Source organism: Canis lupus, chromosome 3, assembly GCF_003254725.2.
Source record: "Canis lupus dingo isolate Sandy chromosome 3, ASM325472v2, whole genome shotgun sequence".
NCBI lineage: Eukaryota > Metazoa > Chordata > Mammalia > Carnivora > Canidae > Canis > Canis lupus.
Window position 1 is genome coordinate 85,564,363 of NC_064245.1, and position 15,064 is coordinate 85,579,426.

The 15,064-nt window shown below is 57.1% G+C and overlaps 2 protein-coding genes across 3 annotated transcripts in view; one reads left to right on the forward strand and one right to left on the reverse strand.

Annotated features, from left to right (window-relative positions):
• The window catches only part of CCDC149 (coiled-coil domain containing 149), a 102,735-nt gene extending 99,283 nt beyond the window's left edge, over positions 1–3,452 (forward strand). For both annotated transcript variants that reach the window (XM_025438617.3, XM_025438619.3), the window contains one exon: positions 772–3,452. In XM_025438617.3, the coding sequence (XP_025294402.3) occupies positions 772–1,151 (380 nt within the window). In that variant the 3' untranslated portion in view covers positions 1,152–3,452. The remainder of the gene's footprint in view (positions 1–771) is intronic.
• Positions 3,453–10,167: 6,715 nt separating this feature from the next.
• Positions 10,168–14,703, reverse strand: SOD3 (superoxide dismutase 3). Its single transcript, XM_025438620.3, is given in 3 exon segments — positions 10,168–10,431; positions 10,434–11,104; positions 14,465–14,703. Coding segments are annotated over 3 exon segments (951 nt in total). The 5' UTR covers positions 14,623–14,703; the 3' UTR covers positions 10,168–10,309.
• Positions 14,704–15,064: the final 361 nt, after the last annotated feature.

A 15,064-nucleotide genomic window follows, 5' to 3' on the forward strand; every position in this document is an offset into this window, starting at 1 on the left:
GAGCCACCCAGGTACCCTGAAAATTTCTGATATTTAGAGAAAAGGTTTGGGCAGAACAATTTCATTAGGAAGGGTGGGGAGCTGAGCATTTCTTTTGCATATAGCACTTACTGAAACTGAAGAGAGGCACCTGGGGGGCCCAGTGGTTGAGCATCTGGCTTCGGCTCAGGGCGTGATCCTGGGGTCCTGAGATCGAGTCCCACATCGGGCTCCTTGCAGGGAGCCTGCTTCTCCCTCTGCCTGTGTCTCTACCCCTCTCTCTGTGTCTCATGAGTAAATACATAAATAAAATCTTTTTTAAAGAATTTAAAAAGAAACCAAAGAAGCATCCGCAGTCTGCATCAAAGGATGAGGTGCTGTTGGCGAATGGGAGGACGGAGGACCCTAAATCCCTCCCGCACTGTTCTCTCCCTCTCCCACCCAGAAGGCCACCAGCACCTCCTTTCGTTACTAAACATCCCAGGTCTTTGCTGAGCCGCGGGATCTGCAGAACCTGTGTCTGCAATTGAGATGCTTCCCGAGGAGGCTCGGCTGGGGGCGAAGCAGGAGACGGGCAGGTGCCGGGGAAGGGGTGGCTGCGGACCACGGCCTTCGCTCCCCTTCCCTCCGCCGGTGACCCTGCAGTCGCCGGGGTGGCTGCTTCCTCTGTTACCCCGGGTCCCCGATCCCCGCAGCGGCCTTGCCCGCCTCCGAGCCCCCGTGACGTGGGCCCGAGGTCGGGAGGAGAGACAGGTGAGGCCAGAGGTCTGACGCCGTCCGGCTCTGTTTCAGGGGAGGATCCGAAGCCTGAGGACGATGAAAGCCGGGGCGCCCCGGAGGATGTGGGCAGGCCGGCCGGCCGCGCCCCGGCGAGCCAGAGCCACGGGGACCGGTGCGACCCCTCGGTGGCCTCCAAGGAAGAAGGGACCAACAGGCTGGCGGGGGAAATCACGACAATGACAGAGGCACAGACAGCGCTGGAACCAGAAGGGCTCAGCCGAGCGAGCCCCGGGGTGGCCCGGAGGCACCAGATGGCCTGCAGGGGGGACGCCCCCAAATCTCGCCCGGGCTCCTTTGAGTCCAGCCGGGCAGCAGCCGGAGCCTCGGCCCCGGGGGACAGCAAGGAGCCCCCCGGGGGCGGCGGCGCGGGCAGGAGCGCCCTGCAAACCTGAGGGGCGAGGGCTCCGCGGGGTGACACGCCGGGGCGCGGGGGGCGCGGGAAGCCTCAGAGCAGCCCGGGGGAGCCGCTCTCCTGAGACCCGTCCCCTCCGTCTGCGAGCAACAGGAGGCGCGGGCCCTGCGGCACCCTGAATATCCTGACGGTGCCGGCACAGTCTGATTTATTAAATGCGGGTCCTCAGGCTCCTCGGGGTCCTCTCTTTCTGGGGGAGACGCCCCGCCGTGGACACGGCCAGGCCCGGAGTCGCGGCGGCCACACGGCTGGGTTTCGGATCCTGTCTCCCCGCCAGCGTTAGTTTTATTAGAGATAAGATGTTTTTCTATTAGCGTTTAATGTTGTCGATCAAAATTATGGGAAGAGCTAGAAACGGATGCGGTTTTTCATCAGGTCCCCGTCTTTGTGACGGTTAGGCGGCCGGAGAGAAAGGTGTCACCGAGCATAATGGGTCCAGAGGGCCCTCGGCTCTGCCTCCTCATGTCGGGGCCCGGGGGGACCTCCCAGCGTGGGTGTCCTGGGCACCCCGCCCGCGGCCCTGTCTGTCCTGGCACCGACTGGCAGGTGCGCAGGGGCTTACGCGGGCTCAGAAGGTTGGGTTTCCGGATTGAAATCCACTGTCCCCGTGGAGACCTGTTTGCTGACTGCTAGAGCTGACTTCTCCGGCCTGTAATTCTGGAGGATTAATCCACCTGGAGTGATGGGAGGGAGAAGACGGGAGGAGGGGGACTCCGAAGGTATTTTGATTTTTTTGTTTCTGAGATAAGAGCCACAACCTGGGAATGCTGCTTCTCTGCATTTAACCTGTGATGCATATAGGGTTCTCTGGCCTGTAGGGTTTTCTGGCCATGTGGGGTTGGGACGAGATAAACAGAAATCGCTGCTTAGGGCCAATCCAGTTTCTTGTGCTGCGTGAAATCCTCCGCGCCTCCACACGGTGTTAGGGCTGCCCCCCCCCCTCTTGCCACCAGGTATTGGGATCTTAGAGACAAGACACAGAGCAAGTGGCCCGATAGTGGAAAGACAGAGGAAAACAAAGTAACTTCATTACAGCCTGTTTCAGGGGACTGGGGAACCAAGAATCAAGGGTGGGGAGGAGGGGATGTCCAACCTCCTGGTCCTTTCCTTCCAGATAAAGTTAGCTCTTCTAGGCAGCATCTGGAGCTACAGAAAATTGAGGGCTCGTCAAACAATAGACCTTTCTTTGAGCTCACCTCAGTTCGTTACCCCCAGAAAGGCCTGATACAAGATCCCAAAGCTCAATACACCCCACCCCCGCCCCCCAAGAACCAGAATCGCTCCTTTGAGAGGCTCTCCTGCAGGAAAAAGAGAGGCTCCCGGGGTGGGCAAGATGAAAATTCATCCGAAACATCAGATGTTCACGGCAGGCTTGTGATCCCAGGTGAGCACCCTGCCCGGGGGCGGCCAGTTCGCCATGTGTCACCTCTGGCGTGACTCTGCCAGCGGAGGAGGAGCTCTGTCGGATTTTGTGCTGTCTCACCGTGAAGGCGAGCAAGAGTGTAGACAAGAAGGTCCAGTTTGGGGCCTGGGTGGGCCTCCAGCTGCCTTCCTACCACTCAGCAGAGGTCACCCCAATAGTGGAATAGGGGCATGTCCGAGGCGGGGCGCTGTTGCTCCTGGACGCACCACCTGCCCCTGCCCGTCAGGCCCCGATGCCCCACTCATCCCCCTGCGCTTCAGCATCTCCCTGCCCCCTAGACCCGCCCCCTCCGCTTCCTCTCCGGGGAGGTGGCTTCTGCAGCTGCAGAGCTTGCACAGGCCAGCAGCCACAGAAATAATTTTCCTGCGGCACTAGGCCTTAACTATCTGCAAATGTTCAGCACTGCTGCATCGTACGCCAGAGCCACCAAAGGAAATCACAGCCAGATTTAATACAATAATAATAAAAAGAAAAATCTCTCCCCACGGAAGCTCTGGTTTTGACACACAGTCGGCCAGGTGCACATCTTTAGGGCCCATTCAATCACCTGCTGGAAAGCAGTGCTTATAGTAAACTCCATCACATTCCATCACGGGCAGGGAAACTACTGTGAGTCCCAGAAAGGGTGGGGATCAGGGTGGGGAGGGGGGCAGAGGGACTGATAACCCGAACTGTGTGTGCAGTCTGCCTGGGAGGGTTTTGTGTCACTAGATGGAGTTGGAGCCAATGAGTTGACCCTGTTCACATGTGTAACCTTGACAATGCCCCATATGCCCGTGTGACACTGTCGCGCCCCTGCCGTTCCAGCCCAACGCGGCTCCTCTGTTCCACAGACATTAAAGGGAGTTTCGGCAATCACTTCTGGCTGTTTTTTGTCTTTCTGAGAGTCCTCGTGAAAGTGCACAGCATTCTCTCTCCCCCCCCCCCGCCCCGCTTCCACCGGGTAACCTTGCATCAGTCTGAGTACCCTCAGCTACAATTCACACTTGAAGAAACTTAAACAATAGGGAAATGAATTCTGTTGCATAACAGGAACTTCAGAAGCAGGATATCCCGGGGCTGGTTTATTCGCAAAGTCATCAAGGATCTGGGTTTCCATCTGCCTGCCTCGGTGTCAGCTACTCCCCCAAGCTGCCAAGAGGGCTGCCACAGCTCCAGCATCAATCACCTGTTCTCGCATTCGTGTCCAAAGGCAAGAAGGAAGTTTCTCCCCCATGTCGGTGCATGCATGTGTGCGTGCATGCATGTAAGAGCAAGAAACCTAGTTCTTGTCACATGTCATTGGCCAGAATTACCACACGCCTCTGTCTAAACCAGCCCCTGGTGAGGGAGATGGAATTACTGAGAAGGGGGTGGGTTCCTCAGGATCACCATGTGAACGGGACATGCAGACCCTAAAAGCGTGAATGCCAAAACAAAATCAGGTGTCGAGCAACAGTAGGGGCAAGTCGAGACTAGGTGTGCATGGGCCCCCAGGAGCACTGTCCCTGAACCCCACATCTGCTTTTGTTTCATTTTCTTCCCTTAAAAGGGCCAGAATATTGTGCTCCTGAGAGTCTGGAGTTGGGGGGGAGGGCGGCAGTTGGGTGTTGGTGAAGCACAATGCCGTCCCATCTCTGCGCTTCCCTGGCTGCTTTATCATCTGCTCTGTTTTGTCGCTGGGACGTTCCCACCTTTGTCCGCCTCTTCAAGTGTGTCTGTCCTTGCACTATTTTTCCAGCTCAGTTGCTGGCAGATTGCAGAGGAGTCTGGATAAATGAAACGGAGCCGACAGGTCTCTTAATGAAAGCTTGTTTGCACATCCTGCATTTCCCGTGACCGCTCGGTACCGGAGAGCCTCTAGGTGTGGATTTTTACATATGAGCGTGTGTCGTTCTTTTAATTAAGGCCCCTGGAAATGCAGTGGCTGTTTTAAACCGGGCACTTCTCACGCCTAACGCCTCTTTCCATGCCCCCTCTGCCCGCCTTCGTCTCCCCCTTGCAGCTCCACCAGCTACTCCAGAAGCTTCGCTCACCGAGCTAGTCGGAGGCCCCCGGTGGCACCCAGCTCAGCCCCGGCTGGAGCTGCTCCACCTGGCAATCTCAAACTAAGTGCATTTTCCCATCATCGTTCCTCTTGGGCCCTCGGTCCCCGGCACACGCCACCATCGCGACGAGGAGGTCTTAAGATGGGTTCTGGCATGAGTCACTGGGGCATTGGGTGAATCTTTGGACATCCGAAGTGAGGCCCACGGGGGCATTCACACCCCCATTCACCATGGGACACAAAAGGTTCATTCTGTCTTCAGGGAATTTCAAAGACCAGCTACCAGCTGGTTGGTATTACCGTGTTTCCTTAAAATTACAGCAGGCCCTCGCCCCTCTTGGTTTTCTGCTCCTCCAAAAACTGGGGCTTCTCCTCACTCTGTCGCTTTTCTGCAGCCCTTTGGTCAGAGTGGTGTCCTAACTTCTCTTTGAAAAAGGCCCCTCTGAGGGAGTGTGGGTGGCTCAATCGATTAAGCATCTGCCTTCAGCTCAGCTCATGATCTCGGGGTCCTGGGATGGAGCCCCGCATTGGTCTCCCTGCCCAGCGGGGTGGCTCCTGCTCCCTCTCCCTGCTTGTTCTCTCTCTCTCTCAAGTAAATAAATTATTAAAAAAAAAAAAAGTCCTCTCTTTGAGTACCTATTCCCTCTGCCCTCTGCTTTCATTCTGGAAGCCTCCATTTGGAAAAAAAAATCTCTGTCCTTAATAAATACCGAGGGTACCATGACACAGCTCAGTTAAGATGTCAAAAAGCCAAAAGAACCCTCAGTTAGGATATCAAAAAAGAACCCCCCACACCCTTAACCCACTACTTTAACATATTTCCTTTTTTTTTCCAGATGTCTTTTTGAACAGGGAAAAATTTGAAAATCAGAGATGCAATAGAGAGCTCAGTAGTGAATCTAATTAGAAATGAAAAGCAGCAAAAATAAGAAGGACCTGTCTCTCGATGTTATGACTGCTCCCAAAAACAAAACAAAGCAAGTTGATACAGCATGAAGGCAATTTAAAATGATAGATACAGATGTGCTGCCTTACATTGCACAGCCCCTCTCGACTGAGGGGAATTTTTTTTTTTTCTAATAGGGAAAGTTTGTACAATACTGACAAGTTTGACGTTCTGGAATCTACGTGAGCCCAGGAATATATTTTGGATCTTAGCCGAGGCCAGTGATAGCCTATGAAATTTAAAACAATTGGCTTAAAAAAAAAAAAAGCCACAAACCAGCTGCTATCTTGTAGTTATATTTAAGGAAAGAAGTAACTTCTATCATTTGCAGACCCTATGTTACTGGATTCTACAAACATCATGTACTATATCTTTTTTGATTACCTGGTATAAATGGTGATTATTATTTGCACCATCTTCTCTCTCTACCCTCACTGCAGGCCCACAATGTAGGCTGTTCCTTCTAGCATACTGTAACAACTTATCAGTCGCAATCTGTCACCTAAAATTATTAGATCATACGGCAGTCATGAAAATTATGGAGAATGTAAAGATTTTATGCATTCAGTCAAAAATGCCAGATCTAAAATCAGTTGGTTTATTTCCTGCAGTCTTTCAAGTTGACCAAAGCACTCACTGATTTGCTCTATTTTCTTACGTTTTTAGTGTTTCTGTATATATACGCACTGAAAAGCCCCACTCGGAAAAAAACTCACTGCAATTCTGAGAAAAAGCTTATCCTAAACATCTAAAGATAGCATTTCTAATTATTGTCTACATTGTGTTTAAACTGTGCAAACTTGAGCATTATTCTCACTTTACCAGCTGTGTCTAGGTAGAGTCATTACATCAAACGCTTCTAATTTTACAAAAAGAAATCAAAACAAGTGTGTGTTTAAGTCTCAGTGACAAATGCAAACCCTGTGAGTCAAACAGGCAAACTGATTAGCAAGCTGGCTGGGAAGTCAAAACAGCGAATATAAGGAGATTAACAAAACAGATCTGTAAGATGAGAGGGGTAAAAATAGCCTCCAAGGGCCAAGTGGGGTCCAGTGGGCGGGTTGGGTGGCACACATCAGGTTCTGTGCCCAAAACCAGATGCCTGCCTGTATCGCTGGCTCGCAGTCTTCCTTGGTCTCAGAACTCGCTCCCGCCCCCTGCCTCCGCCCCTGCACCCCCCCAAAGCTGGGATCAGAGTTCATCCCAGCCAGCCTCTTCACGGATGCGGAAACTTTCTTACAAACCGAAGTGGAAGCAACCTTTCCTTTACTTGAATCCTTCTAGTTGCAGGACACTCATTACCTCACAAGGTAGTCCAATGCCTTAGTAGGTAACTATTTTTCCGACCTTAGCCGTTGCTGTCCATTAGACATTTATTAGACACCTAGGTCTTCATGCTACGCTATATAGCTCTCATAGATAACGCTTGGTTTAAGCCTCACGACAATATGATGATCTTCTTTTACAGATGAGAAAAGCCAAGCCCAGAGGGGTGAAGTGACTTACTCAGGTCACATAGCTTCTGAGGGTGGCGGGGCTGGGCTTCCAAACAGGCCTTCCTACTTGAGGCCTACTGAGCTGTCAACCACCCTGCTAGATGCATACCTCTGCCTCTACGGTGAACTGTAGTTCACCCTTCTATTATTTCCTATCTTTGTTTTTTCGTCTCTGGAGCCCCATGGAACAGTTTGTCAATCCAATTCCCCTTAATGGACAGAAAGGAAATGGGATGGGTCCGCTAGGGTATCTCTTTAATCTTGGGGGTGGGGTAAGGGTAGTGAAGAGAGAAACTAAGAATAGAAGGTGCTATGATGTGAAAGTTTGTGTCCCTCCCCCAAATTCATACTCTGAAATCCTAGCCCTCAAAGGTGATGGTAACAGGGCATGTACACCTTAGGGAGGTCCCAAAGTCATGACGGGGGAGCCTTGCAAAAGAGGCTCCAGAGAGATCCCTAACCCCTTCCTGCATGAGAGGACACAGTGAACAGCACTGGCTGTGGATCCCAAAGACAGCTCTATGGGACCGACTGTGTCGATGCCATGATCTTGGACTTTCGAGCTATGAGAAAGAAATTTCTGTTGTTTATAGGCTGCTCAGTCTGACATTTTGAGATAGCTCAAATGGACCGTCAGAAGCACCCATTTCCGCCTAAAAATAAGTCCAAACCTCCTTTGATGACCCTGAAGTAACCCATCACTGGGGCAGCAGAGTCAAGAGGGGGTTTTTGTGCCTCTCCATGGTGGGCTCTACCTGATTCCTCGTTTTCACAGCTTTTAATTGTAGGGTTAGGGACACACATCTGTTGAGGTGGGGATATTTAAAGACTCCATTTGCTGGCTCCCCTTTCGTGCTCATCTGCCCCGTTCAAGTTAGTACTTCAAACCAGTGAGAACCACTCGGTGGGGCAAAGTCATCAGGCAAAAACCTTTCTCTCCGGGTGTCAACTGGGGTTCGAGGAAAGACTTTTAATTAACAAGTTAGTCCTAGTAAGAAGTAAAAAAAACCCCTGGGGATGGGGTGCTGGCCAAGGCTCCATTTGACTCACTGCCTTGAGAGTCTGGGAGCAATGGAAGCTGCCTCTGAGTGAGCAGGGTGGAAAAGCTGCAGCTAGAAAATGGGTTTACCCAAGGAGGTTAGAAAGTTATTCTGAGTGCTTTTATTCAATAAATAAAGATAGATAGGGGCGCCTGGGTGGCTCAGTCGGTTAAGCCACTGACTCCTGATTTTGGCTCAGGTCATAATCTTAGGGCCCTGGGATCAGCCCTGCATCAGGCTCCACGCTTAGCGTGGAGTCCGCTTGAGAGTCTCTCTCTCCTTCTCCCTCTGCTCCTCCCCCTGCTTGCTCTCTCTCTCTCTCTCTCAAATAATTTTTTTTAAATAAAATAAATGAAGGTGGATACCCTTTCTGATCTAGTCTCTGTATAGATTCTAATTTTCAAAAAGAGAAGCTGAACATCCAAGTCTTATTCAAAATCAGCCTGCCACTGGGCTCCACCATTCCAACCGCCTTTGTGTCAAGAAGTGAAGAAGAAGAGCATTGTCCTTGTCCTGGTCGTGGAGAAGGCCAGCCACTTCAGATAGCAATGCCACCTCCCTGTAAACTGCCCACTCGGCTGCTTCACTGGGCGCTCGCCACCATCTGGGGAACAGATCTGAGGCTGCACTCAGAGGCACATGCGAGGAGACACAAGGCCCAGTGAGGCGGCGGTAGCTGTGTGCCAGGCCAGTGGCTCCAGCCCCAGAATCACCAGGAAGCTTGTTGCAAATAGATGTCCATCTTTCCCTTTGGATTCCAGCCCAGAAAGCCGTATTTTTTTTCCCCTTTCCTGCGTGATCCTGGTGCCTTCTATCTTGGGATCCACACGGAAGGAATGACAACCAGAGACTGAACGCTGTGGCCAACAGACTTGGAGGGAAGGTCATAAGGACAAATCCTGCAGGGACTTGGGAAGTACCTTTGCTATTTCCAAGTAGCAGCTGAGCCCGGGAGCAGAGCCTCTAACAAATCAAATAAATAACCAAGGCCTCAGTGCAGGTCTAAATTGTTGAGTTTTAATGTGCAACACAAAGACTCTCAAACAGCACCCCCCCCCCAAGGAGCAGCTCTGTGGGGGGGGCCGCGGGCGAGGGGCAACTGAGGACACCGGGCAGGGGCGCCTGACTGCAGGCAGCGGGTGCTGGCACCGTGTATGAGAGTGGTGGGTCTGTCGGGGGCACGGGGGGCTAGGTAACCTCACGAGGGGTCTCAGGACCCCTCGAAGGAATCTAAGGGGTGGCAGGAACCGAATCCTTAGGGCAAAGTGGGATTTCAGGACTCCTGGAATAACGAGAGGGGTGTCAGGGTAAGAAGGGACCTCGGGGTGGGGCGGGCAGGGAGGGGTGTCTGGGCGGGCAGATGGGTCACATCACTAGGTCCTGGGGTCCTCAGAGCTCAGGATGAGTGTCTCGGAGGGCGGGGGGCTGCCTTCCGGATGCAGGTGTCGGTGTCTGCGTACGTGATTGGGAGCCTCAGCGGGGAGGGATTTTCGGGGAGACCTCAGATGGCGAGAGGGGGCCCCCGGGGGCAGAGGGAGGGGCTGGAGGCAGGTGGAGGGAGGATGCAGGTCCTGGGGCGCAGGGAGGGGTGTCGGGGCCTGCAGGGGGCAGAGAGAGGGGGTCGAGGTGGGGCGGGGGCCGTGCAGGTCCAGGGGTGCACACGCAGGGAGGGGCGTTGGGGCCCGTGGGGGCGGGGGGACTGGAGGCGGGCGGGGGTTGCAGGTCTGAGGGTGCGCGTGTGGCGGGGAGGGACGTTGGGGCCTGCAGGGGGCAGAGGAAGGGGGTCGAGGTGGGGCAGGGGGTGCAGGTCCGAGGGTGTGCGCGAGGGGAGGGGCCTCAGGGCCTCCGGGGGCAGAGGGAGGGGCTGGAGGCAGGTGGAGGGGGGATGCAGGTCCTGGGGCGCAGGGAGGGGTGTCGGGGCCTGCAGAGGGCAGAGGGAGGGGGTCGAGGTGGGGCGGGGGCCTTGCAGGTCCAAGGGTGCGCGCGCCGCGAGGGGCGTCGGGGCCTCCCGGGGCAGAGGAAGGGGGTCGAGGTGGGGCGGGGGCGCAGGTCCGAGGGTGCGCGCGCGGGGAGGGGCGTCGGGGCCTCCGGGGGCAGAGGGAGGGGGTGGGCGCAGGTCCGGGGGCGCGCGCGCGGGGAGGGGCGTCGGGGCCTGCAGGGGGCTCCCCACCCGCCGCATCCGCGGGGTGGGGGCCCGGGGCCGGCGCTCAGGCCGCCTGGCAGTCGCTGTCCCGCCGCCGCTTCCTGCGCTCCGCGTGCTCCCGCGCCGCGCGCGCCCAGGGCAGCGGCCCGCACACGCCGACGACGCAGCAGGCCAGGCGGCGGCCGCGTTGCCGTGGTCCAGGCTGGCAGGGTCGCCGCCGCGGCCCAGGTCGTCCTCGCCCGCGTGCACCACGACGGCGCGGCCCACGATGGAGTGCGGGCCGGCGAGGGAGGCGGCCAGGCCGCCGCGGTGCTTCCGGACGCGGCCGTCGCGCACCGCGAAGTTGCCGAAGTCGCCGGGGTGGTGCGGGTGCGGCGCGGCGCGCGGGTTGTAGTGCGGCCCCGCGGCCTCGCAGCCCGGGCTCAGGTCGCCGAAGCGGTGCACGTGGATGGCGCGGCGGGAGCCGTTGCGCTCGGCCGGGAAGCCGTCCAGGTGGAAGAAGGCCTCGAGCGGGGCGCCGGGCGCGGGCTGGCGGAACAGCACGAGGCCGCTCACGCGCGGCTGCGCGGGGTCCAGCGAGGCGGACGGCTGCACCCGGCAGGCGGCGTGCAGCGCGGAGCCCGGGGCCCCCGGCTCGGCCGCGCGCTGCGTCAGCTGCTGCCAGATGGCCGTCACTTTGTCGTGCATGTCGCTGAGCTGCGCCGCCACCGCGCCGGGGCCGGGCTCGGGCTCGGGCTGGGGCTGGGGCTGGGGCTCGGGCTCGTCCGGGGCGGCGCCGGGCCAGGCGCGCGAGGCGGGGGCCGCCAGCAGCAGGTGGGCGCAGAGCAGCGCGGGCGCCAGCATGGCCGGGGGCGGGCACCTGCGGGCACCCCGGGGGCGGGGGGGGTTAGAGCGAGCCTGAGACCCGCCCGCCCCGCCCCGCCCAGGGGCTTCCGGGCCCCGCGTGCCCTCCCGCCTGCGCCCTCGGGCATCCCGTGGCTCACGACGGCGCTCCTCCAGCCCTGCTCCAGCACGGGCACGGGGAGGGCACGGGAGGGCACGCGGAGGGCACGCGGAGGCACGCGGAGGGCAGTCAGGGCCTCCCTCCCCTGGCCGCCCGCCGCAGCCCCTGCCCCTCCCGCTAGGCGCCCTCCCTTAGTGACCCTCTGACACCTGCTGCACGCGCCTCCCTGGGCTTTGCGGCTCCAGCGGTGCCCGCGCTCCCGAGCGCCTCATGCCCCCTTCCCCTGCCCACCCGCAATACACTGCAAGACAGAAACTCCCGTTTTACTCATCACCCCCCAGCACCTGGGCCCGCACCTGGCTGCAGGCGACATTTAATATGGGATTGTTGAATGAGGGACTGGCCGACGGACGGACATGTCATCACGTCATTCTAACGCCATCCTGTGATTGAAGATGGGCGAGTCCAGTGCTGGGGAAGGGCCGAGGAGGAGTGCCCACCCCACCCGCCCCCCGGGGAGGGGGAACTCCAGGAAGGCTTCCCGGAGGAGATGACGCCCGAACTTGATCTCTTAGGGCAAGCGGCTTTTGAGCCGAGCCAGGTTGGAAGCCCGTTTCTGGGAGGAGGCACAGCATGACATGGTTCGCAGCCTGTGAAAGGGCGTGAGGGGAAATTTTGTGTGGCTGCATGGCCTGTGGGGCCAGGGAGGAGGGAACTTAAAGAGCTAAGGGCTGAGGGCCTAGGTTTGAGGAGTGTGGATATTAGCTGTGGGGTCAGGGGAGCTGGAGGACGGCTCTAGTGCTCGGGAAAATGTTAAAGCAGAGGGCGATGAGAGAAACGTGGCACGAGGAAGGATGTGGGCTGGTCTTTGGGGGACGAGGGAGAAGGGGTGGGAATAGCCCAGGGTAGAGATGGAGACACGGAGGAGGAAAAAAATGGAGATGGCCAGAGGGACAGGAGTTGCCTGGTTACAGCCACCCAGACGGGAACTGACGGAGGTCTTCAAGGTGGAGGCGGCAGTGACGGAGGGGGCATGGATTTGGGACACGTCTCCACAGGGAGCGAGAGGCGGGTCAGTGCCCAGGTGGGTGTTTGGGAGCCCTTTGGAAACATGGGTCTGGCACTGGAAGGGGCAGCGTCGCTGGGAGGGGTTTTCAGTGTCAACTGCACGTTGGATTCTGGTTCCTGAGAGTCACATGGGCAAGCCTCGCCCAAGAGATTCTGACTCCGTGGGCATGAGTTCTTACAACTTTAAAGCTCCCATCAAAGACTCTGGGACTCAGCCAGGGTTTTGGGGTCAGACACAGATTCCAATCCTAATCCCAGCGTCTGCTAATTGCAAGATTGTAGGGGAAGGGACTGACTCTGTCTCAGCTCCCCGTAAAATTAGGTAATGTCACCAAGGATCACGGTGAGGGTCAAATGAGATGCTATATGTCAGACTGACTTCCTGTTTTTAAGTCCGTCCTCTTGGACCAGTGCTTCCCCCGCAGAACTGGTGTGCGGGTCCACCGCAATTGCAAAGGCAGGTACCATTTTCAAAGCAAACTCCAGGGTGGAGTATTTACTCCTTCTGGAACCATACAGGAAGGCAGTCTAGTATGGCCATTAAGAGGATGGATTTGGGGATGCCCAGGTGGCTCAGTGGTTGAGCGTCTGCCTTTGGCCTAGGGCAGGATCCCGGGTCCCAGGATCGAGCCCTGCATCAGACTCCCTGCAGGGAGCCCCTCTACCTGTGTCCCTGCCTCTGTCTCTAGGTCTCTCATGACTAAATAAATATAATCTTTTTTTTTTTTTTAAAGGATGGATTCTGAAGCTGCCTATGTGAAGCCTGACTCTGCCACTCACTCTCTAAGGGTCTCGTGCAGAGTTGCAGGGTAACTGCTGTAGTGAACCCGAGTCGGGCACGCCCCAAAGCGCTTTATGTGTGGCAGGCCACAGGAGTGTCACCTGAGCCCTGTGGGGTAGGCGAGAACCCTGTGATCCCCGTTCCAAAGAGTAGGAAACTGAGCTACAGAGAAGCAAATGCCTTGCCCAAGGTGTATTCAGTAAGTAGCCGACAGCAGGACTGAAACGTGTGCGTGGTCCAGGCGCTACACTGAACGGCTCTCGAGTTGAAGGCACGTGGCACAGGGCCTGGTAGGTCGAAAGTCCCCAGTGTCTGGCAGCCCTTAGCACCCAGAGTGAAACTGCTGATAGGACTTTCAGGGCGATCCGCTGGGAGCGGGAAGGTGCCCAGGAAGGGATCCAAGAAGGAGTGGCAGGAAGGTCGGAGAAGCCCAGGAAGCGATGTCCAGGGTACCAGCACCTCAGACGTGGCCTGGTACGGGGTTACCGCCCTGGGGCCCCAGGGAGCGGGTGTCGGGAGCGGGGGACCCTCCAGGCCTCAGCCGCAAGCTCTCCATCATCCTCATCATCCCCGCCTCCCCCTCCCACCAGCAGTCCTGCCTTGCACGAGGGCTCTGCCAATTGGAAAGCTCTTCCTTAAAAACGGAGCAAAAACAGATTGCTTAGGGTGTGTCCGTGAAACCTTCTCTTTCAGGAATGCTTGGGGAATACTTCACATCTTAAGGAGAATCTTTCTCCTTAGGAGAAAAACTTTGCCCGCAGCCCCAAGCGAGCCCTGACTCCTTGGCTCCAAGCCTTGACTTCTGCCTCCCGGAGGCCAGTCCGCGTGAGGCCCACCCACCTGGCATGTGCACAGTGCCCCCCCCCCCCATGGAGCTGGGAATGACCATGTGGTTTGGGGGACCCCACCACCTGCCTGGGAGAGACAGTTATCGGAGAAACAGCACAGAGGAAGCCACGAGGCCTGTGCCTCCTTCCTGGGTCTGGATCTGGGAAGACCATGGCCCTTTCTGACACCTGCCCTGTGTTCCTAACCCTTGGCTCACCCCCTGGAAGGAGCCCTGGATGTGAGCCTGAGCCTGCCGGGCCCTCCCCCTCCCCTAAGCGGGTGGCTCTTGCCCACCCAAGGCTTGCAACATCCAGAGAGGCAGCCCTCCTCACTCCAGATTTTCCCAAAACACTAAAGTCCGCTGGGACTGGCCTTGGCAGGTGCAAAGGACAGCAGCTCCTTTGTCCCCGAGGCCTCCCTTCCCCCTCCTCCCCACTCGTCCCCCTCAGAGCAGCCAGGTTCTGTCCATCAGTGTGTCCCTCTCGAAAAGATGATAATCAAGTACTTTCCCAAGCAGAGGCCAGATGCCCCGCCCCAGTTTCAAACTCATCAGAAGCACCCTCTGAGAAGAAGGAAAGGAACCTCAACTTGGCACCCACCTTCCCAGCTCTTCCGAGAGAGCTTTCCTTCTGAGCAGTAGGGAGCAGCAGCCAGGAATGCGGGCTGACTCCTTAGGCTGGGCTGTTTGTGGGCGTGCGGGCAAGCCAGCCCCCGGGAGCGGGTCACGGTCACTGTCACTGCAGGGAAGGCAGGCCATTGGGCCGACTCTGGGAGGGTCCCCTGTCGCAGACCAGGCCTAGCCACCTCCTCCCCCGACTCCACCCCCGTCTGTCTCCACCTCCGCCCTCCCCAGCCCCCGGTTCCCAGCCAAGTTTTCCTTCTTGTGACTTCACTGGTTTGTGCAGACGCAGCCAGTGACCTTCAGCATGCAGGGCGGGGGGAGGGGGGTATGGTAAGAAGTAGGCAGGAAATAGCCTTTTTGGAGAGGTGCACAATGGTCGCTTTCTTGAGAGGCCTCTTGCTCTTCCCTGATGTCCTCAGCCTTTGACTTACTGTGGCTGGATGCTGCTAAGGAGGAAACGGGCTGGCAACTCCCCGATGTTTTCCCTGGAGCTGATGGAGTATTGACTCCATCCCTCCCCCTTTGAGAGGTGAGAGGCAGGTGGGTAGTGGCCACGTGGGCCAGGCTGCCCAGGCCC